Below are 24,440 nucleotides of genomic sequence, written 5' to 3' on the forward strand. Positions count from 1 at the left end.
CATGCATCCCTTAGGGTGCTAGGCTTTTGCCTGTTCTGGAGTGGAATCCCCCGATTCTCCCACTTTCAGAGTGGCCCCAAGGCTACAATAACTCGAGTACCAACTGTGATTGTTCAGCAGGTCTGACTAGGTCCAGCTACCTGGAAGTCTTCCTTCTGGGAGCCGTGACCAGTGATGTATACAGTGATCCACTACAGCCGTTTCAAAACAAAGCATTGTTTAATCACAGGAACAAAGCCCAACAAGAGAAAAAGGAGCTTAACACAATAAAAAGTTTACACACATACCTACCTGACCTAAAGCTTATGTAGGTGGAGCTTAACCCAAACATCCCAAAGAGTGCTGGGGAGCAGACTGAAACCCTAGAGGTTGGCGGACGGGGTTTCAGTCTGTTCCCCAGCACTCTCATTCCCTGTGCTGCAGGGACATCTCTTTATCCTTTCTGAAAGTTCTTTGTTCCAGTTTGCTGCCTGTTTTCCCACCCCACCCTTGCCAAGCCAGACTGTTCAACTCATCAGCATAGCTGGATGTAAAACTTCAAAGTGATTGATACTTGCATTGTCCATTAAGTATGGTAAATAGGGCTGTCTGAACCTATTGTCCCCTTTCCTGTGTGCCTAACCTTTGCTTGAATTAACCCCTTGTAATCATATAGCAAACAACACAATAATCATCAAACAAACAGATGGGATATATAATATTCATAAAATATAACAGGCATCTTCCATGATGTAGTCTCAAGGGAATTGCACTTTCTGCTTAGCAGTAACTCGTTTCACTGGTGAATAAAGTAATATGTACCCCAAGGGTTAGTCTTGCATGCTTCTCTGTAATATAATGCAAACTAAAATCAAGTTGTGTTGTTGGTTGCTAGCTATATGATGTGATGAACAGTCTAGCAGACTCTCAATGTTCTTTTGAATAGGGAGGATTATCATTGATGGCATAGACATTGCAAAGCTCCCTTTACAGACGCTAAGATCCAGGCTGTCAATCATTCTCCAAGATCCTATTTTGTTCAGCGGTACAATCCGGTAAGCATAAAGCACAAACAACAAGAAACAGCTAGGATTTGTGTTATCACAGATTATGATTTTTGAAGAGAGAGCAGCAGCAAACTATGCAGTTAAGAGGCCTCATGCTCCACTACCTTTAATTAAAAGAGGGGAGCATTGTCTTCTCTGTGTGCTCCTCCCCACATCATCCTCGGAGCCCAGGAAGCATTTTGAAAACAACTGCACCTGGTCAACGCTCCACAGTTTGGGAGGGATGCTCCTTAAGGTGGGACCTGGGACTAGTCACTGTCTGTGACCTGCTACCCTCAGGACCCAGTGGGTTAGCCAGCCGAAGTCATCTCAGGAGATTGTGAGACTGGCATTAACCAGCCCTTTAGAGGTGAAGTGGGGAAGATGTAGGTGGTGGGGGGGACTGCCATGGTACATAATAAAGGAGAGTGGAAGGGAACCAGGGAAGCAGTGCAAAGGCGGTTCAGGTTCTGTTGGCTTGGAGCTTAGTGCTCTGTTAGGTTTCCAGGACCTTGCCCCATTCCCTCCTCCATGAGTTCAAAACCTCTTTCCTATGTGGGGAAGGTGAAATGGAAACTCAGAGAAGAGAATTTCACAGAGTTTCCAACAAATGCCATCCCCTCCTATGACATTTTCCACAAAAAGGGACAATCTAACCCTTAATAAAGAGTTATATTGTCTATGTACGCTAATTTGGGCATTAAAGTAGTTAGAGTGGAGTTTCATTTATAATGACTTATAAACTGCTGAAGTTTGCCTATTGATTCCATGAGACTTCTCCTGAGGCAGATTATTTCCTGTACTTGCTTGAATAGGGCATGAATTATTTATATCAGAAGATAAAATGGCAGTATATATTTGTTTTGTTTGTTTACTTATTCAAGATTTTATTTAGGCCAACACTGGACATTCACCACATGAACACTAGGAGTAAAAAGTGAACCAAAGATCACATTTGCTGCTGCAAGTCTTTTATTCCTGAATATCATGTTATATTTTAAGCAACATGATATGACATGAAGGAGATAAGCACTTGTTGCTGCCTATTTTGGGTGATAATAGGCTAAGGATGCACTCAGAGTGGTTGATAACAACTGTTGAGTAATTTATAGCTACTGTTCTGCTGTGGTGATGCCCTTTTGTGTGTCATAGTTCAGCATCATGCTGATCATTCTGTGTACCACAAACTGGTATTGTACCATGTTGGATTCAAAGGATCAGATTCTGATCTCAGTTTCACTGGTGTAAATTCAGAGCAAATCCACTGACTTCCATGGAGCTATTCCTGACTTGGACTGATGTGAGATCAGAATCAGGCCCAAAGTGTTTAATCCATCTATATAATTATGTGTGTATTTGTTTTTAACCACACAAATATAAAGATGTATGAGTGAATTTGATGTTGATAGTTAACTTTTAACTGTATTGAAACATAGGTTTAACTTGGATCCAGAAAAGAAATGCACAGACAGCATGCTGTGGGAAGCCTTGGAAATAGCACAACTCAAACATGTGGTGAAAGCACTACCAGGAGGTTTAGGTAATGCTTCTCTTTGCTTTGGGAAAATGCTTCCAGTGTTAAATTCATTTCTATTTAACATTTAGTTAGTAACTTACAGCAAAATGGCTCTTACTGAAGCCACTTAGAATCAGGCAGGCTGGCCCAGGTTTTTGTGGGGCACTGTATGAAGTCAGATAGATGGGCTGGGACCCATCCAACTCCCTCTCCTGTTTTACCCCTAGCCTGGGTAAAGATATAAATGACTGCCACTGGGATGTCAATTAAACCCCTATTGAGGTCAATGACAAAACTCCCATTGACTGCAGTAAGTCCAGTTTTTCGCTCTTGGTCTCTAGTCCTGTGGCCATTGGCATACCGTCTATGTATGCAACACATGCATTGCATGCCCCAGAAATACGTTCTACAAGAATACGAAAGCCCTGACCAGCTGTGTCTGTGGGACAATTCCTTCCAGCCCCCAAATGCACACGAAGTACACAGTTTTCTAGAACAAAATGGCATACTCCACACAGCGTGGTGTGTGCAAGGTCACACCTTGCATGCAAGTGTAGAATTGTATGCCTTACTAAAAATGTCGTGGTACTCCACTCACTGTGGCTAATAAGTCAAGTGTATGCAAACAGATATAAAGGTAATTGAGATATTAAGGAGGTTGCAAATGGAAATATAAAACAAATTAGAGAAAATGATTGTCTTGTGGGGTGGAAAAAAAAGATGGACATATAAGCTGGCAGTGGGATATAATGCCCCAATACACACACAAAATCAAAGAAAGACCCTGTTTCAGGAAATGAAATAAGTCTAGCAACCCATCTATGTAATAGATTCAAAGAATACTGCATGATTGGAGTGGTACTGTGGATAGATATACTAGCGAGAGAGATACAGTCTGTCACATAAACATGTTAAAATCATGTTGGTATTCATGGAATTGTTTGTGAGTGCTGCACTGTGTTCTAACATGCGCCAGAAGGCGGCATTTCCCCAGATTATTTTTTCCCTTGAAAGAGCAATGTCCTTGGATTTCTGTAGGGTGGTTGGGTCTCCTTAAGAATTCCAGCATTTCCTGTAAGCTACTTTCACTATTGCAAATGCATTTAAGTACTTGAGTGCAGTACTCAGACACATAAAATGAATCTTAGAATAGGCAAATGAAACAGGTATTGTGTGCTGAATGAAATGTACTCTACAGACTGATCCAGACAGCTGTTTTTAATAAAATAAAATCAAGTATGAAATGTACAATACATTACAAAACACAGCATTGTAAGCTCCTTGGGACAGGGACTATCTCATGCTCTGTGCTCTGCACAAGGCTGAGCACACACTGTCCAAGCTCAACAAACAACAATAATCGTAACGTCATGAGCTAAATCCTGCTCCTGGTTACGCCTGTTCTACCTCACTGAAGTTAGTGAGAGCAAAACTTTGCCCTTCTTATGCATTTATCACTACTAGCCCTATCCATTTTTTTAAAAAAAATCCTGAACATGAATTTTAGGTCGCCTAATCACCCATTGTATGCCTAGCGCATTCTTAATCATATCCAACAGCTGACTGTGCAGTCATGGAGCATAGTTCCAAACAGTTCAAAATCCCAATGACTTCAATCTCTATTGAGGACATCCCAGGTAACTAGTAGTACTCAAATGTGTAATATTACAAGGGATACATTTGTGATTTCAAATCAATCTGCTCTTGGAAAATGCATATCACCTGCCTTTTATTGTCACTCTTTATGCTGCATGACACCTGCTGTACCTTTCTTTTTGTGCACAAGGAGTCTGGTCCTGCTGACCTTATTCAGACAAAGCTCTTTTTGATTCCAGTAGGATTTTGCCTGAGTAGGGACTGCAGGGTTTGGCCCACAAGCAGTCGATGCTGTCTCACGTAAAGTTGTTTTCCTTCAAGAAGGCAGCATCATAAAGACACAACTCCATTTAAAATAGCTTATAAAGACTAGTTGTTCTGACAAGTTCCTTTGAAGTCAGTCATATTTTAATACAGTGTTTCCTTTTCCTCAATTTAATGTGTATACACAGAAGTTATTCGCCATCGGGGTAAGCTAGATAAAATGAGACACTCAACCAAATTTGTAGGAGAAGGGAGATCTTCCAGGGATTAGTTGTCTGGTTTGCAAGAGACATATCAACAGATTAGGTTAGAGTGCTTTAATCTACACACAGGCATTGTGGCAGGTTTATAAAACAGAAAGACACATTTCATATATTAATTTCTCCCCTTTGCATTTGATTTACATCAAAATATGTTGGAGGGGAGGGTTCCCTATAGTATTTCAGTTTCTTATTTACTTGGCATAGTTCTTTTTATGCAGTTCCTTCAGACAACATGTCAGAACAATATGCCCATTTTTATTTATATGAAGAACTACATTTAACTATATGTGTGATGGACTTTGGGTTTTCATTTCTGTACATAAGATGCATCAATTTTGAAAATAACTGTGTCCTGTTCTGCCATCCTCATGATGAATAGTAACTTACTTTATGAGTAATGCTGCTGAAACCAGTGTCACTACTCAATCTGAGTAAAGGTGGCAGAACTGAGCACCAGCAACTTAAGACCTATAAATTATCTTAAAAATTCTTAACATAAGTATGAGATCTTACTTTGTCGACATGCTTTCTGTGCTCCCCTCCCCCGCAACAGCCTAAATATTATTTTTGTTGTCCAGATGCCATAGTCACAGAAGGTGGAGAAAATTTTAGCCAGGGGCAAAGACAGCTGTTCTGCTTAGCACGGGCATTTGTGCGGAAGACAAGTATCTTCATCATGGATGAAGCCACAGCATCTATTGACATGGCAACAGTGAGTTCAGAGTTTCAAGGTTTTTTTATGATTTTTCAGAGAGGGTAGCCACACTATTGTTAGTAACCAGAGATGAAACTTATGTAAAATATTTCTACTTAATATTGTGTGAACACAAGTTTCCTTGCAAGTGTGTTTACAGGCTGGCTCCATCATAGACATTGACCATATATGAGAGTCACTGTTAACTAGTCTGACAAATCTATCTTACTTGGGGTTGAGTCCCTCACGATATACTAAATTGAAGCATTGGTGCAAATGTTTTTGTATTGACAGTTCAGTTTCCTAAAGTAAATAAGTCTTCTGAGGCTTAGCTATGGTGGTCAGTTGAGGACAAACTTGGCTGGTAATGTTGTGCCTCCTCCAACTTGTACTAGCCAGGCATAGCAAGTTTCTTGGTGAATGCTTCAGCATGATTGAGAAGACAAGTGATGAAGAAGTTTTCACCCTGCAGGGGGGTGAAAGTAAGGTCAAGTAAAAAAGACCTGTTAGATCATTGCATCTATCCTCCTGCAAGTGCAAGCTAGAGTCCCTAGTAGAGGATAAACTGCACACTAATACTGCCCTGGCTGGTCTTAGCCAAATACAATAGAATATTCTAAGTTGATTTGTTCCCAGTTACATTAAACTCTGTTATCAAAGACTATCATAAGGTATGTTGAGATCCTCAGAAGGCAGGCACTACATAAGTGCAGAAAATTATTGTAGTGGTTTATTAGAGTAAATAAAAATCTTTAGTACCGGTTGGTGTAAGTTACTGATGTGTAGAGCCTTGAGACTGTGGTGCTGAGGGCCAAGTTAGCAGTTACCCACAGACCGGTTAAAACACATTTTGAATGTTGATGTATTAAGCAAGCAATCCATTCATTGGGGCACGTGAACCTTTGGAACAGATGATATGACGATAACTATTCTAATGATGTTGCCTTGCTGAGCTTGGCACGCACCAATACATTCATAAACAGCAACGAGTGAACACTCTGTGAGGACAGCTAAGTATTTTAAAACTGTCTTAAAGACTTCCTCTGCTGTTGTACCGGCCAGGTACATCTAGCAAAACACACCTCCGGTGCTGTCAACTGTATTGAGTATGTCGTAACGTTCCATTGCTTTCAGCGGGACAAAAAGAATGCACAGCACGGGTACCAGAATGGAGCGGGATTGGCAGCAAAGTGAATATTCCTTTGCAACAACATGATTTAAAACATAGTCCTCAACTTTAAAACAGACACAGTGATATGTCCCTTCTTTGTAAAATGCCTTGGGGTCAGCAAAGGAAAAGTGCTATGTAAGAGCTAACTAAGTAGTAGTATCAAAATTCAGTAAGTTGGGGTTGCTCATAGAATTCGGCCCATTCTGGATGATCATTCTAGAATACCCTAATTTAGTTATTAAAAAAGCCTTAGTATTAATTGTTTGACACTTGTTTTTATTTTTATGCCCATCACTTTAGAATCTATTTTAAAAATAATAATTGTTTTTCCTTTATGTAGGAGAACATTCTTCAGAAAGTTGTAATGACTGCGTTTGCTGACCGCACTGTGGTAACCATAGCAGTAAGTACACTCTACGTGGCTTCTTCAAATGCAAACAAGTACCCGAAATGTAAAACAATGCATCATGTACCTTGTTAATTTCTCTGATTCTCTAGTCTATTGCTTTCTAATATGGCACTTATTTAATTTTCCATTTAAACCATTTAGAAAGTAGTTCACGTATTTGTATTTTAAATATTTAGCACATAATCCTGAAATGTGTTTCACAATAGTAATTACCTTTGACTTCAAAGCCCACATATAAGGATATTGTGTATTTTCTGTGATTTATTCATTTTAGGCCAAATTCAGCTGTGGTTTAACTCCACTATCTTCAATGGAAATTGTACATGCCTATCTGGGAGTAAGATTTGGCTCTTATTAAGCCATGATACTTAAATTTAAGAAGAACAAAAATGACAATATAGCTTTGCTGTTGGATAGTACTTTGTTGCTGGATAAGTTAAATAAGCATTTTAGCAGCTTTCAAAAATATTGTTTTGTTTTATTGTTAAATATTATATCAGATTTATTAGCCAATGTATTTTAAAATGATTAGCTAATGATCTCAAACAGTAATAACTAGAATTAGTTAATAAAAAGAAGATTTGAACTGAACCAAAGAAATGTACTTGACAGTCATGTCATTATTGATAAATATCTTTCAAATGGGTCTTTGGGCAATGAAATAAGAGGGTATTGTATATTTTTAAAATGTTAAAGCTATATTATGATTGACATTTTATGCAAACAAAAGTCAGGAAATTCATAGTTAGAGTTACTGTAGAAATCATAACTTGGCCTTCTTGCATGTATGTAATATTACGTATTAGTGTACACAGCGTTATTTTATACACATTGAATGTGTTTAATATACAATTGCTGCAGGAATCCTAACTTAGAATGTCATGACTAATCTTCATTAAAATTTTTAGGTAGTGTGGCACTGAGTTTTTTGCATTTTCCTTGTTTTATTTGTTTGGGGATGTGTGGAGGGAGGGTTTTTTGGTTGTGTTTTTGTCTTTTTTTTAAGTTCCCAGTGCGCGCACAATTTTATTAGCCTCTGGGTTCTATATCAGGTTTTAAAATACACAATTCATACACAAATATTTTTAAATAAACTCAGTTTATTACAACCCCAGTTGTAAATGTCATCTTGGCAGCTGCATTTGCTTTAGAAACACAATCATCTTAATAAAGATGAAGTGATAAATTGTAGGAAAAGGGCCATATTTGTCTAATCCGTATTTAGCAATATCAAAATACTGTAAAAGTGCATCTGTAGCCTTGACCTTGCAGGTGACGCCACGCGTGCAGATTCCCAGGCTTGCACAGAGCTCCATTGACTATGCACGGGTTACAGGGATCCACGCCCATTGAGTCAGTTTCAGGATTGGGGCCTAAATATATATCTACATAATTGGCATAGTAATGAGATTTCACTAAATGGAATTAAGTCATCTCCATCAAGCTTGAACTTTGATAGGAATACTGATTTCTAGAATTTCTGATTTCTGTCTTATCTTGCACAGTTATATTCAATACACTGAACTTGTATTTCATTTGTTTACTTTTCAGCACAGGGTACACACTATTCTGAATGCAGATTTAGTCATTGTAATGAAGAGAGGGGTTATTTTGGAGTATGATAAGCCTGAGGTTCTGTTGGAGCAAGAAGATAGTGTGTTTGCTTCTTTTGTACAAGCCGATAAATAATAGGATAAAGTGAAGCCTTTCGAAGTGCAATTGTATTATTCCTTTTCTAATTATGTAAATTACCTGTAAATAAAATATTGATTATTTCATAGTAAAAGACTGAGTTTTTCCATTCTTGAAATAACCTGAGTTGGTCTCTGTTAACTGTTAATGAATTATCCATGTGTCTTTCCTTTTTGTTTGCTGGATTTTTTTGGTACTAAGGACCAGTGAATTAGGTGATTTTGAGATGAATGCATGGCTGAAATGTGGCACAATGTACAGCAAATATGAACAACTGACAAAGGGTTTGTTTTATTCCTAACAATGAAACCTCTGCTGATAATATTTCTGCATTTTTTTTCCTGAGAATAGCAGGTGCAACTCTAAGGAAATTGCTCTCTCTCCATATTTACAGCAATAACCACTTAGTCTCAAAAGTTGCAATTCCAACCCCCTATTAAGTAATAGTTCTGGAGACTAAAGTGGATTGGGGAGAGAAAGAGATACATTACAGCCTTAATGTCCAGTGTTCATGCCTGGAGCCCGGGTGAAAATATTTTCCTATCTGTAATATACATTGAAACAACGCAATTTCAACTCTGCTCCTTCTCTACTATCACAAAGATCAGGGTGGGGTAGGTGCTCAGCAGAAAATATGAAAAAATATGTTACAGTAAAAGCGGTTGAAAGCAATAAAACTGCTGGTGTCTCACAGTTTGGGGGTGGAGGGACGCTTGAGATCTATAATTCATGGGGGGAGTTGTTATATCTGCATTTTTTCTCAGGATCCTGTTATCCAATGCACCCCCACAATGATACTTTGTACAGTAATTCACTCTTGTAACTGGGCCTTTGTTGTGTCATAGATGATGCTAAGTTTATCCCTATTTTGTATACCACAAAGTACTAGCTTAGCAGCAGGTAAGAGGTGCATCAAAGGTTTTTTTTCTAAAGCATTGATTTCCTTAGCCTACCACTCTCTGAGGCTGTTAATAATTCCCTTTCTTTCTTCATACAATATACTGTTACTTGTTGATGCTGATCATGTCCCCTTGGCCTCTTCTTTACTACATTGCATCCAGTTAGCATCCTTAGTCACAACGCATGTCCCTTATTCTCACTTAAGCTATCTAATTTCAGCCTGTATTGAGCTGTTGTATCTAGAAATGTGGCCAAAATCTTCGATACAAAGACCCCTCCCAAACACTGGAAGTTCAGAATCTGCCCAGGATTTTGATCCAAACTTCAGAGCTGCCCTCCCAGCCCATCTGCCACCCCTGTTCCCATAATGGGTCAAAGCAAAACCATGGGCCCAAACTACTGGATGCTTGAAATCTAGATCTGAATTTTGAGATTCAGCCTCATCTCTGGTGTTATTAGCAAGATGAGATCTGAAAGACCTTGAAACCATCTCTTTAGTCACACAAATAGATGGAGTGAGCCCAGGACAGCTAGAGAATAGAATTCCTTTTCTCTTGACCCCTTCTAAGTATATTCAAGAGATGTATTGGATGTATGTATCTTCTGGGAGATCGTGTGCTTTGCTGATGTTCCCCGTTTGCTATCATTAACACTATATTGATTAGAGAGGGGCATGAACTAAAATCCCAGCTCCTGTCACTCCGTTTTTCTAGTGTATTCCACATCAGTTCTCCATCTGTTCTCATCACGCTAGTACCTGAGCACCCTACAGTAATGAATTAAGTGGTGTGACTGACATCTGATAATGTGTGGTTTGTTCTTTCTCTCATTCTCTGACCAGGCAAAGAATTGTGTATGCAGTGGAGTGTTTAGTTTTGAAAAGGTTTTGGTCCTTGTGTAACCCACACATCTTCTGGGTGTGGTGTTCTGTCCCAGCTAGTGGCACTGAGATGAGAGAGAGAGAGAGAGAGAGAGAGAGAGGAAAAAAAGAGAGTAATTAATGAGTCTGCTCTACAGCCTTAGCTAACAGCCAGTTGGCTTTTAGCTCATGCAGTAGAGGCTCATGGACTAAGTTCCAGAGGTCCCAGGTTCAATCCCATCCACCAACGACCAGGGTCTGTCGGCATTACACTTGCAGTAGCCAGTGTTGCTGAGGAGACGTGCTGCAATGTTTGATACTAGTTGGGGTTTCCCAAAAGCTGATGGCTTCATGCCCATGTACACTTCATTGCTATAGTCCAGATAGGAGGTGATGGAGTGCAGGGCCGGCTCCAGGCACCAGCCTACCAAGCATGTGCTTGGGGCGGCACCTGGAGGGGGCGGTGCTCACCCGGGGAGAGCGGAGCCGCAGCGGGCTCGCCACCCTCCCCCAGCGCTCCAGCCGGCCAGGAAGAGCGGGACTGCCCTCCCCCGGCGCTCCGGCCGATCAGGGAGAGCAGGGCCGCGGCCGGGCTCTCCACCCTCCTCCTGGCACTCCGGCCGGCCGGGGAGAGCGGGGCCGCGGCCAGGCTCACCACCCTCCCCTTGGCGCTCCGGACGGTCAGGGAGAGCGGGGCCGCGGCCGGGCTCTCCGCCCTCCTCCCGGCGTTCTGACCGGCCGGGGAGAGCGGGGCCGCGGCCGGGCTCGGCGCCCTCCCCTGCCGCGCTCCCCGCCAGGGGGCAGGGGGCGGCGGGAGGCGTTTTTGCCTGGGGCGGCAAAAAAGCCAGAGCCAGCCCTGATGGAGTGTATAATGACCAAAGCAAGGTCATCACCTACCGGGATGGGATGGTTGAAAGCAGAATCTAGCTGGGAAGCAGAAGGGCTGACTGCTTCAGGAGTGGGCAGGACAGCCAATCAGAGGAGATTTCTTCATAGACTGACAGCTTTTTCTAATAAAAGGGTCAGAAACCCACAGTCTACAGGGGGAAACCATAGTGTTGGCAGATCTGTGAGTGCCTGAACCAAGTTCTGAGAGACTGTGGAGCGCAATAATTGCCATTTAGATGGGGAATTGAAACATCCCCCAGACAGAGAGGGATGGTTTTAGTTTATAAATTCTGTGGATGCACCTTATTTGTTTCAACTGCTTTGCTAAAGTAGCAGCCCACATCACAAGTTTCAATTCACCACTGCTATGCTGCCCAGTAACAAGACCACCTATAAGGAGGGGGACTTTGGCCTAGATAAGCCTGTTCAGGTACTGTTCATCATATTAATGATAAAGGCCCTTGAGTTTTTAAAGGGCCATATAACCACTGCAGCTTTCCTGTTAAAATGCTGAAGATTGTTCCAGTGCTCCCAGCCACGCCCTTCACAGAGGCAGGCCAGGCTTGTGATAAAATAACAATACATAATGCACGCTATTTCCAAATGTTAGTTAATCCTCACAACATCCCTATGAGGCAGGTAAACATGTATTATTAAGCCCCTTATAAAGATGGGTAACTGAGACTCAGAAAGGCTGTTACTTGCCTAACACAAGTGAGTGGAAAAGTCAGGTGTAAAATATATGTGTGTATATATATATCCTCAATATATGTTCCACTCTATATGCATCCGAAGAAGTGGGCTGTAGCCCACGAAAGCTTATGCTCTAATAAATTTGTTAGTCTCTAAGGTGCCACAAGTACTCCTCGTTCTTTTTGCGGATACAGACTAACACGGCTGCTACTCTGAAACGTGTAAAATATAGTTCATTGTCTCCAAGCCCTCCATGTGTTCAACTCACTATCACATTGTCTCTGTAGTTCGCTGTGACTTTTATCAATAAATGATACGTGCATATGGACTATCCTTTATCAAGGGCACTGACACCTACTGTAATCAACCTGTTTATTTAATTGCTAGACAACTACCCATCCTCACTCCTCCTCTTCCCTGATATAAAGAAGCAGTCTTTTGAGAATACACAAACTTCTAAACATTCTCAACATAAATGAGTCAGTAGAAGGCTGCAGTCAATTTTATTCTGATATTGTCTTCAAGTAACTTCTGCCGCACATCCTTGTCATCTTCTTCCCTGGTTGGGAATTCATAGAATTTGGGAAATCTGGCATGCCTGGGGAAATCCAGATTGAGTAGTGCACTAGATTGTCATTTTCAAAAGATTGTTTTCTGCAACCAGCCATCTCAAATTTATTATGGGACATTTTTCATGCACTAATTATTCTCTTCCAGTGCCTCAGTGGGGAGCAGGAAAAGCTGAAGACTGTGTTGCTTAAGTGGATGGTTACAAATTCCACTATGCAGATTTCAAGTTTAGAAATGATGCCCTTTTTGCAGCATTGGCTTGTTGTTGTTTGTACAATGCATCTGGGGAAATGGTATTAAACTGGATTGTGAGAATATACAACCAACAGGAGCTTCTAGTGCTAGGAACAGTAAAAATGGAGAGGTACAATAGAGTTACATAAATAAAATGTGTCAGATCTGTCATTTCCACCTATATCTGGAGAGATGGAAAACAAGCACCAGGAAACATCCCTCTTCCAAAGAAATTTGGTGGCAAGGAGAACTTCAAAAAATTCAGCTGCAAAACTACAAGAATTGCTAGTGTGTTACAGCAGTAAAATTATTTAAAGTCATGTGCCACAGATGACGATTCTATAGTGTGCAAGTGAGCATCATAGAATATGTAGCTTCTACATCTGCTATAGCATGTGTTAGGATATAGATATTCAGGCCTGTCTGTAAAGGCCTATACTTTAAGGATTTAGGTGTATTCTTATCACTTAGCTAGTTATAGAGGTATAAAAGAAAGAATCAAAATCACTGTCTGTCTGTGTAAGGGCCTTCTCCTATTGTGACCGTCTGAGGCTCTGTTCTTAGGCTAAGTAAGGCCTTTGGCTAAGCAGCAGAGGCAGGCATAAGCTGAGAAGTGAACGGTCACATCCTCACATCCCAAACTAGTCACATTAAAATAAGGTAATATTGGGCTGTTAGGAATACAGTCCTGTCCTGATATTCCTGTCACCTCCAGAGAAAGGGAAGAGCCTAGAAGATGTAAAAGGAAACTTAGTGTAATAGCATCCTGTCTGGCAAGAACTCACTTATCAATAGCTGGGTGTGAAATCCTCGCTTCTGTATTGTTTTGTATGTTTATTTGCATGGTCTCTGTCTGGTTCTGTAATTGTTTCTGTCTGCTGTATAATTAATTTTGTTGGGTGTAAACCAATTAAGGTGATGGAATATAATTGGTTAAATAACCATGTTACAGTATGGTAGGATTGGTTAGTTAAATTTCAGTAAAATGATTGGTTAAGGTATAGCTAAGCAGAACTCAAGTTTTACTATATAGTCTGCAGTCAATCAGGAAGTGGGGGGGGGGAATGGGAACGGGGAATGGGGGTGGGGGAATTGGGATCATGTTTTGCTAAAGGGGGGAATGGGAACAGGGACATAGGCAAGGCTCTGTGGTATCAGAGCTGGAAAGGGGGACACTAAGGAAGGAAACTGGAATCATGCTTGCTGGAAGTTCACCCCAATAAACATTGAATTGTTTGCACCTTTGGACTTCAGGTATTGTTGCTCTCTGTTCATGCGAGAAGGACCAGGGAAGTGAGAGGGTGAAGGAATAAGCCCCCTAACAGCATATCACTAATGTTGAGAGGACACAACTAAAATACAATAAGAATAAGACTTCTCAGTGATAAAACTGTCGGTGTGAGGGCATTCAAAATGGCTTCTGGTTTTATGGAGAAGCTTCACATGAGAGTTAGCATATGACAGTTGCCTCTGATTCATAGTTAACGATTTCCTTCTGCATGGTAGCTTGCTGGTGAGTGAATGTGTGACCTTAGAGGCCTGATTAAATAAATGCCACTTAAGATTAATAGACTTAGCATGTGTTTCCAGCACTCTATATCTATATTTTATACGAGAGAGAAATACTTCTCCCATATCAAAGGCCAAATCCTAAGGGCTTCAAACAGCCGTTACTCCTGTGAGGTTAAAAACCTGGGGCTGGTCAGGCACATGCAGTGACCGATGTAGAGTGGCTGCTCTGTGGTGAGAGCTGTGGAGTCCTAGAAGAAGGTTGGAAATTCACTGTCCTTTAGGGGATCCTTGATCCCTGTCTCCCCAGAGATTAGTAATGCATGAGGCAGCAGCACGTTAGCCCCACAAGACTAATTTATTTTGCATGTCTTGGGGGGTCTGATGCCCCCACCACCACCCTTTTCCTTGGAAGGAGTTTCTCATGATTATTATTTAACTCAAAAACTACTGTGCAGAGGGAAGATTACCACTTCTCAAGCCATTTACCTATCCTTGGGCGTGGAGCCTGGCTGGGGCATGAAGCTATTTCTGGAATCTGTACCTGCTGAGTTGCAGAGTCAGGATTTGCCTATAGTGCTGCAATATGGAAATGATTCCACTATGATAAATATTAGCATTATAAAAATCAGTGTTTTAATAATATTTAATTCTATTTCAAGAGAGGATGTATTATTGTCTAGTGGACAAGAGGAATCAGGACTCCTAGGGTGAAATTCTGGCTCAGGATAATGTGACTATCAGTCACTTAGAATCCCCAGTTCTGCTAATGACTTACTTTTTAACGCACTCTCTCGCTCTCTCTGCATCAGTTTACCCATCTGTAAAACTACACTGATAATACTTTGGCCTCATGGGGGGCTGCAAGGCTCAATTCATATTTGGAAGCACTTTGTGGTCCTTGGACTAAAGGTCTAATATAAGTGCAAAGTAAACAGTAATATCACAGTGCCATTTTAATGTTATTTTATAGTTATGGGTCCATCATAATAAAACCACAATTCCCATACAAAATGATTCAGCAAGACAAAACAACAAGAAAAATGTATAAGAATATGAAATCCATTTTGTAGGAGCAAAAGGTCTGTTATCCTATCTTGATTCAATGCATCAACCCTCAGGCTGAGGGGTTGTTCCTCTGAGCTTAGTAATCCCTTATTTGTCCTACACCACTTAAAACAAAACCAGGTTGGCTCATAAAGAACTGCCACCTTTTTTTTCTTCTAAATATCTGTTACTTGATCCATAAAGCCAGGGCTCCTCTTTATTCTGCTATTTAAATTCTTCATCAAAACTGGTTTTACTGTCCCAGACTGAAGTTATGTGCACAGACAACCAGTGCTGGTGGTGGAGGAGAACAGCGTAAGTGGGTGACAGCCACCAGAGGTGAGGGACACTGAAACCCTCGGCCAGATCTGCAATACTGAGAATTCCTGAAACGAAAGTAGAAAGCCAGCTCATCCTTGATAGTGCAGCTCATGTCAGGGCTGGCCCTAGACCAAATGGCGAGGACTGTCTTTGGCACCCCAATCCTCCTCCCTTTGTTAAACTTCGGAATGCCTTATTTTTATTGCATTTCACCCTGAGCACAGCACCCCAGGCGGTTGCCTGCCCCTAAATCGGACTCTGGCTCATGTTACCCTATTTCAACGTTCCACTGCGAGTTTATTGCCCCCAAGCATTGAAATTAGTGCACTAGTGAGCGAGCTTCCTTTTGATAGGGTGATTTAACAAGGGTGTCAGGCTTTCTTTTTTTTTCTTTCTTTCTTTTCAGTTTCACTTCAAGTGAATGTAATTACTGCCCTCTGGAGGACAATGGAAAGAATAAGAAAATGATTTTGTGATTGATTGATCAATTGATTTCAACAAGGGCCTGATTGTCTAGTGCCCCAGCACCTTAGTATTATTATTATTTGGGAATTTATAGCTTTGTAAAGTGAGTATCAAACACTACCAAGTAAGTATAGAAGCATTTTACACACATTTTGCACTTACGTTACACAGGTGTAAGTAACTGGTGCACAAGACGCAATGAGGTGGAGAACTGGGCCTTTAGCATCTGATCCTTTAAGTTCGTTTCCCCATTTAGATGATTTTTTTTTAAATCAGAAAAATGTAGAAAATAATCCTGTTTGAGCAAAACTATTCATATTATGTGTGTGAATTTAAACACAGATTCTTTACCATTCAAAATTTTCATCTGCCATGTACAAGGGGTGAACTTTAGAGTTCAGCACCAAAATATCTGCAAGTAAAATAAAGTGGACAAGAAAACTAAAAGCATCCTTGGCTCAGACCACAGACCACAAAACCAGGGTGCCAGAGTATTTTGCCACCATCTTTGTGTTAGAGATCAAAAAGTCATGAAAGACAGCCCCAGAATGGGGGATAGGGGGTGCAGAAGAGAGAGAGAGTATTGAAAACAGAGCCTTCCAAAGGACTATGTATGTCAATCTAAGATATGTTTGGATGTGTGTGTGTGTAACTGTTTATCCATATTTTTAAAACTATCCAGGCAACATTAATCAATTTAATTTGAAAATCTGGAATGATTTTTCCAGGCTAAGAGTGTATAGTCAGCAATATTTATTCTAAAATCAATAGTCAGGCCACAAGAACATTAGATGTGGAAGTTGCATAGTTCATTTCAACCTCAAAGGCTGGTTGGCTTCCACCCACTAACCTCCTTTATAGTATTGATACAGTATCTAGTAAATCAACACCCATAACTACTTAGATTTTAGGCACAACACTTAAACCCTCCAAAGCTTAAGGAGGAATGACCAATGCACACAACCCCTGGAAACTTCCCACCCTTTCCTTTTAACACAGGGCAAAACAATTGTTTTTGTGTATATTCTTTCTTAACGTTAACACAAAAGAAAGACACTCCAGGCAGTACATGCTGGTAAACTCAAGCAATTCAATCATTTTACTGTCTAGGCACAAATATAAAACAGTATACTTACTTATTGTCTTTATTCAATTAGTTTTGAGAATAAACCCACTAACAGTGCCCTTTAAAAATTATTGCTAACTATACACTCTGGAAAAATCATTCCAGATTCTGTAGTTAAATAATGCACATTCTCTTGGTTGCACATGGTGTGTGAGTACATGTGCACACAGACATAAGTTCTGGTTACTTCCTCCTGCAATTTTAACATTTCTTGTCATGTTGTTGTTTTAAAATACACATGGGGTAGGATTAAGCCTTCCCTCCTTCCTTTCTCTTCTACTGCATTTGCAGGGTCCATCCAACAACCCCTTACTTGCGTTCATGTGCCTTCCTGCTATGATTCACACCTTCTCCACCCCTCATACTGGAACACTGGCTCTTGGCTTTAGAAAATCTCTTCTTCTGCTTTATTAGCTATCCATTCAGTAAACTTTCTTTAAAAAGTTTAGGAATAAATGATAAATAATTCTAGAAAATTCAATTAGTGCTGGTTTGGTTAGGCACTGATTCATTTAAGCCCAGGCTTAAATGTATTTACATGCTTGTATTTAAGCCTGGGCTTAAGTGCTTTGCTGGATAAGGGCCTCTGTAAACAAAGCTTCCATCCTTCATTATCCAGCTGAACTATCTGATTCTTAAATGCAGCCCTTCCTACTATTTAAATAAAAATTGCAATACAACCTCCTCTAAATTTCCTTTTAATAAGGATTTCTTTAAAAAGAGCCATTTTATATGTCATTTCCTCAGCACAAGCTAGACCAACACAAAACTTAATCATATTAAAAAATAGACACCAGAGGTAAAGCTATCCTCAAAATACTCTCAATTCGATGACCTCTGGAGGTCCCTTCCAGTCCTAGAATCTATAAACCACCACTAAAGAAACAAGATAATTAATAAAATTTAATGTAAATATTTATGGAGCCTACATACCAGCAGGCTATGTGCCACAGAAATAGCTAAGAGATGTATGTATTTATTTATCACATGGATCAGCAACCAGAAGTTGAGAATTTCTGCAGTTTTATGCCCCAATCAGCTAAAGCAATATCATATAACTTAATCAAAATGTCAACTTTTTTTTTAATTGTACAAGATACAATGTTTGAAATTGATAGGAAAAAACAAGATTGCTTCCCCAATATACTTATTTGCGATTCAGAGAATCATGGTGCTAAAAATGATCTTAATATTTAGGTTATAAATGAATTTGCCAAGTGACCTTTGTCTAGGTCTGCATTGTCCCCATCTGTTCTGTCCCTGATCTGAACCTGCTTAGGAAGTGCAACAATTTGACTAGAAACCTCCCCCTGGAAAAACTTGCCAAACCTCCCTTTTAAAAAACATTTTATTTATAATCTTGCCATGTTCCACTGCTAAAGGAAACAACCCTTGCACAGAACAGAGCTAGCTTTCAGTACAGTAGCAGAATGTAAATATAAACAGAGCCAAACCACTCCTTTTTAATTGCAGTGCGCAGCAATGCATAACGATGGGAAATTTTTGTTTGTTAGAAGACCATTAAGCTCAAACCGAGAACCGCTGGCTATACCAGGAGCCTGTTCACAGGGCTGCATTTCAGGGCATTAAAGTCCCCGCTATTCCCTGGTGGTCACACCATCCTCCTTCCCTCACACTATTTACTCGGCTAGCTTTATTTACAACTGGCTGGGGGCGGGAGGCAGATTTCCCTTCTGCTTCGAACAGGCTGGCGATTACTGCAGGTCAGTTTCTGTCCCTGAGTAAGGACACAGAAGGAGCTGGTGCAGTGAGATCGCTGCAGGGAAATGAGCCGACGCTCGCAGGCCCACAGGGACCTGCATGGTGAGGCCCTTTGTGCGTTTCTTTCGCCCCGGCTGAAGGAGAGAGGATTTGTGTGTCCCCTGCACGCTCCGTCTCGTGACACCGGCTCTCTCGGTGTCCCCCCGCCCCGCTCCATCCACCTGAGCCGGGAATCTCTGGCGCCGAGGCGCCCCCTGGTGCTCCCCGCCTTGCACTGGGCGGCGCAGAGAGCGCTGCAGTCGTGCCAAGCGCACGGGGGCTGAGCGCACCTCTCCGTGCATCGTCCCCTTCCCGGGTGGCGGAGGAAGCTCTCCGCCTTTGGGGACAGGCCCGGACGGAGGCTCTGCATGTCCGAAGCCCTGGCTGCTGCAACCCGGAGCCGTGCACCAGAGACTACCCCTTTGCCTCCCCGTTTCCTATCCCCACCCTCCCGCGCCGCTCCCGGGGCTGTGATTGGCGTGAGCAGCTGGGGCTTACTCAGGACGGGGCCGCGGGGACGGAGGAAGAAGCCAGCCTGGCCTGGGAGCAGAGCCGGGGAAGGGCGAGCAGGAGAGTGGGGAGGATCCGCGTGTGCCTGGCTGCTCGCGGGAGCCGGCATGGAGCATCGCTGAGCGCCTCGGGGGAGCCATGCTGTCCAGGAAAGGGATCATCCCCGAGGAGTATGTGCTGACCCGCCTCGCCGAGGATGTCCCGGAGCACGCCCGCTACCGCGCCCGGGAGCGGCGGGCCAGGTTCGTGGGGAAGAACGGCACCTGCAACGTGGCCCACAAGAACATCCGGGAGCAGGGCCGCTTCCTGCAGGACGTTTTCACCACCCTGGTGGACCTCAAGTGGCCGCACACGCTGATCATCTTCACCATGACCTTCCTGTGCAGCTGGCTGCTCTTCGGCATGACCTGGTGGCTGATCGCCTTCGCCCACGGGGACCTGGACCACAGCACCCAGCTGCAGGCAGGGGGTAGCCAGAGGGCTGGGGAGGAGGCCAGTGGGTTCGTGCCCTGCGTGACCAGCATCCACTCCTTCACCTCCGCCTTCCTCTTCTCCATCGAGGTGCAGGTGACCATCGGCTTTGGGGGCCGCATGGTGACTGAGGAGTGCCCGACTGCCATCCTGGTGCTGATCGTGCAGAACATCGTGGGGCTGGTGATCAATGCCATCATGCTGGGCTGCATCTTCATGAAGACGGCTCAGGCGCACCGCCGGGCCGAGACCCTCATCTTCAGCAAGCACGCAGTGATCGCCCTGCGGGAGGGCAGGCTCTGCTTCATGCTACGGGTGGGCGACCTGCGCAAGAGCATGATCATCAGCGCCACCATCCGCATGCAGGTGGTGAAGAAGACCACCAGCCTGGAGGGCGAGGTGGTGCCCCTCAACCAGATAGACATCCAGATGGAGAACCCAGTGGGGGGCAGCAACATCTTCCTGGTCTCCCCGCTCCTCATCTACCATGTGATAGACAAGAACAGCCCCCTCTACGACATCTCCCCCCTACACCTCAACCACCACGAGGACCTAGAAGTCATTGTCATCTTGGAAGGGGTGGTGGAGACCACTGGTATCACCACCCAAGCCAGGACTTCCTACCTGGCCGACGAAATCCTCTGGGGCCAAAGGTTTGTGCCCATCGTGGCCGAGGAAGATGGTAGGTACTCAGTGGACTACTCTAAGTTTGGTAAAACGGTGAAAGTGCCCACCCCTTCTTGCACTGCCAGGCAGCTGGAGGAAGACAGGAGCATCATAGACTCCATCCCATTGTCACCTAAAAGCACCAGTAGGAAGAGGTCTTTCAGGTTGAAGCCCAAATTTACCATAACTGATGAGCCTTCCTGACACCCTTTTAGAGGAAAGATGCAATAAACAAGAACACTGAGATAGCCTCTTATTTTTCTTAGCCAGGTTGGTAGCACAAGGTGTGTGTAGTATTATTTATTGCAGGATAAATTAAAGTTAATTTTATTTTTTTAAAGGCGTGCAACATTTTTAAGCAACATTGGGTGTGGAAACATTTTGTTTTGTTGCTTGTAATTTCAGTTCAGACTGTCTTGTTTTTTTGCATGATCATTTTGGATGATTCATCCACACTGAATAATGCCTTTTCTTGAAAAATAAGTTTATCTGTAGCCTAGCAGGTTGCATTATTTATGGTCTTGCAATGCCTCTCAGAAAGTTAATGTTTTTAAACTGGTTTTATAAACAATCACAATACAGGAAAAAACTCTTCAATTATAATTATTAAAGTTACATGGAGTTTAAATAATAACAGAAAGACCATGCAGTAAGATTTGCACCCCAAAAAAGTCCAGATATGAAGATGTCTGTTTAGGTTATGGTGCTTTATGTCTTAAAGAAATAAACTTATAGATTTATTTAGTCCATATTGTATGTTTGGATCTGTTGATTGCAAAAGCAATATGAAATGCATGCTTTTGTGCATTTTAAAACCCTTTTACAAAATAAACATTTAATATATTTAATATACATTTCTGATAGTGAATGATGCAACAATGGCTCTAAAAATATTTTGTCTTTACAAAGAACAGCAGATATTAATTGCTATGATGTGAATGAAATGTGTTGTACATAGGAAAAAATTTAATATATTAAGTGGCTGTATTTAAGAAAACAAACAAAAACCCTGCCACAATGAAGTGGGACACATATGAAAATTCATCTCCCAATCCTACACATCAGAGTAAATGCCATCAAATAAGGAGGAAATTAAATAAGATCAGAGATCTTATATAGAAAGTCATCTTAAAAGATGCAGACGAGCAGACCCAAATTACATTGAACAGTATTTGAATGCACTCAGCAACAACTTTTAATTTTTTTTCAGGTTTAAAAATGATGTTAGTGTGATTTGTGGTCATGAAAAGGTGGGACGTATAGGACAATGCAATCCACTTCCTGGGTGCCATGTCACCTTTGTTTCCTTTTCACTTAGGGTCTGAGCCTAAATTCCCCTCATACCTTAAATTCTCCCTGCCTATATTGGTTTTGTGTGTGCTGTTAATACAGGATCAGGCACTTAATGGAAAACAAACTATCCATATTCATACAACGAATTCACTCAGTTTACAAATAGAAGAGAGAAAACTGGATAGCCAGTCCCTATTAGCCTGATCCTGTAAATCCTCTACATGAGGAACCCTCCATTAATAACAATAGCATTCCCTGTGTGGAAGACTTGCAGTACAGGACCCTGATAATGCAATTTACAATATATTGTTTACAAATACTGCAAACTGTCATTGAAGTGAAAGGGAATTTGGTCTAAGCCTGAGCAGGGACTGCGGGCCCACACTAGTGACAGAAGTTGTGTGGTGGTGATATTTCATAAGAAGCTGTGAGAACTTACATTACTAACGGTCTTTTATTCAAAGGAGTTTCAGTGTGACAACTTTTTGTCTCTTATGCACTAGATAACTCCGAAAACAATTTGTGTTAGCGTTGCTCTGATCAATTTTTTTAGACTTCTCTGTATCATAACACATTCATGCAAGCTAAGGTCAAAAGGGAAAAGGAAAGTTGCGTATTCACTAAATAAGAATCTATGGTAAAATGAAATGCAATTCCAGAAATAAAATCTCAGTCCATTTTAAAATATTAGAAATACTATTTATTTTAATATATTTAATGTATTTAACTATCTTAATAGTTGCATATTTTAGCAATATTAAGGCTTGCACTGGCACTATCCAGGCTGCCAGCTAAATGAATGCTTAGGAGCATGTAAATATGTGTATAATTTTCCAGAGGGTTAACACACTTTTTATTATTTGTACAGTGCTAAAAGTATAGTAGGTGTTTCACAATGAGAAGACAAGGTCCCTGTCCAGAACAGCTTATGATCAAAATAGGACTAATGTATAGCAGTATGCAAGGAAAATTTGAACATATACATTTTATATTTTGGTAAAACAAAAACAAATGCAACATTTTTTAAAAAAAGGAAAAGCCTAAAAAATGGTTTTGGTGGTTGTTACTTTTTTTAAATTCAATTTAATTGCAATGTTATTTGCCTACCCTTTGTTTTACTGACTCTGTGCCATTCTGCTCCTGAAAGGTAGTTCTGCATGTTTCTCCTAGGTGCAGGTGGAAAGCGTATGCCCCTTTGAAAATATACTCTTCTGTTTACCACTTGTCGCTATTCTACCATCCTGTCATTATAAAATGCATAGATAAATATCAGTAGGGGAATTTCAAATGACCTGAAAAGTCATTGTCTTTTCTCTATTGTGCCTTATATCAGTGAATAAGAGATACTTGTAGATGTTTGTTGGAAATTATTTGGAAGCTGTCATTACACTAAAGCGTTTTTTAGGATTTGGCCTACATGAGAAGCAATTTAAGCAACACTACCATGCAAGTGCCCATGATTCTTCTTCCCCTAAGGGAATCTGTATTACTCAAGCTACACGGATTCTCTTTGTTTTCTCTGAGATGAGGAGGGCGAAGCTCGGAGGAGGAGCTTGCTGTTACTGAACTGTTTTCAGGACCATCTTTTGTGTATCTTTGCAAGAAACCTCCTAGTTTTCTCCAGTGCTGGAGTAACAGATGCAAAGAAAGGAATCTCAAGGAAGAGAATGAAAAAGAAAGGAATCACAAAATAATGGTTTCTGTGGCTTTAACCAAGATTTTCGTGAATTTAACCAAGACTTTCATAAATCTGTTTTCAGTCTTTTACTTTTCTCAGTTTAAATTCTCCTCTTCTTTAGAGGTATTAAACACACAAAAAAGAAATTTCAGAGTCAAAAGTCGTGGGGAAAAAAGTTAAATGTTTAAAAGTGTCTCCGGACATTAAAATTTTGTGAAGAACATTTTATTTTGTTGCCATCAACTGTTATTTACAAGGGATGTGAGAACACCCAAAAATCTGAAACTTTCCGTGAGTTTGGGTTTACACTGACAAAGTACATTCTCTCTTTTAGTGGTCCGGTTAAAGCTTTAGTGCTATCATTCTGTATGGAAAAAAATTTATCTTCGCATGAAGCTAAATGACTTCTTCTATTGCTGTAGTCCACAAGTGGGGGTTTTGAACTCTCCGAGAGTCCCCTGGATATCTGATGGGGGTAATCCCTAGCAGGTACCCTGAAGTGGCCCATTAACAGTTATTACGTTATGAGAAACTCACAGTTCATGCTGCTTAGTGCTCTATTTGGCAATATTGAGCAGGGTAAATTAAAATGATGAAAGAAAGGATTCAATTCTGCAAACATGTACACGAGGAACTTTATTCACAAATACATTCAGTGCCATTTAACTCAGGACCATGCCCTGAATAAGTCTCTGTGTCTGTGAAAAGCCAAGTGTCATGACTCAGATATTAATATATTATAGCAATAAGGGGGTGGAGAAGATTCAATTTAACAGATGGGATTATAAGAAAAAACAGGTGAATCATGTTCATAAAAAT

The 24,440-nt window shown here is 41.3% G+C and overlaps 2 protein-coding genes across 15 annotated transcripts in view; both read left to right on the top strand.

Moving 5' to 3' along the window:
• ABCC8 (ATP binding cassette subfamily C member 8) overlaps positions 1-8,724 on the top strand; it is a 135,399-nt gene extending 126,675 nt beyond the window's left edge. For 13 of the 14 annotated variants that reach the window (XR_010600500.1, XM_042858808.2, XM_042858806.2 and 10 more), the window contains 5 exons: positions 926-1,034; positions 2,462-2,565; positions 5,243-5,376; positions 6,870-6,932; positions 8,490-8,724. Coding sequence is in view for 12 of the 14 variants with exons in the window: in XM_042858808.2 (XP_042714742.2) it covers positions 926-1,034; positions 2,462-2,565; positions 5,243-5,376; positions 6,870-6,932; positions 8,490-8,627 (548 nt within the window). In the remaining 2 variants the exon portion in view is untranslated. Of the gene's footprint in view, positions 1-925; positions 1,035-2,461; positions 2,566-5,242; positions 5,377-6,869; positions 6,933-8,489 lie in introns of those variants that run through there. The other variant, XR_010600499.1, reaches the window with a different exon arrangement.
• A 10,225-nt stretch (positions 8,725-18,949) lies between these two features.
• On the top strand, positions 18,950-21,397 carry KCNJ11 (potassium inwardly rectifying channel subfamily J member 11). The gene has a single exon (XM_005308693.4). It carries the CDS (start codon positions 19,652-19,654, stop codon positions 20,852-20,854), a length of 1,203 nt encoding a protein of 400 aa, XP_005308750.1. The 5' UTR covers positions 18,950-19,651; the 3' UTR covers positions 20,855-21,397.
• The last annotated feature ends 3,043 nt before the right edge of the window (positions 21,398-24,440 follow it).

This window comes from Chrysemys picta, chromosome 4 (assembly GCF_011386835.1).
Source record: "Chrysemys picta bellii isolate R12L10 chromosome 4, ASM1138683v2, whole genome shotgun sequence".
Lineage (NCBI taxonomy): Eukaryota > Metazoa > Chordata > Testudines > Emydidae > Chrysemys > Chrysemys picta.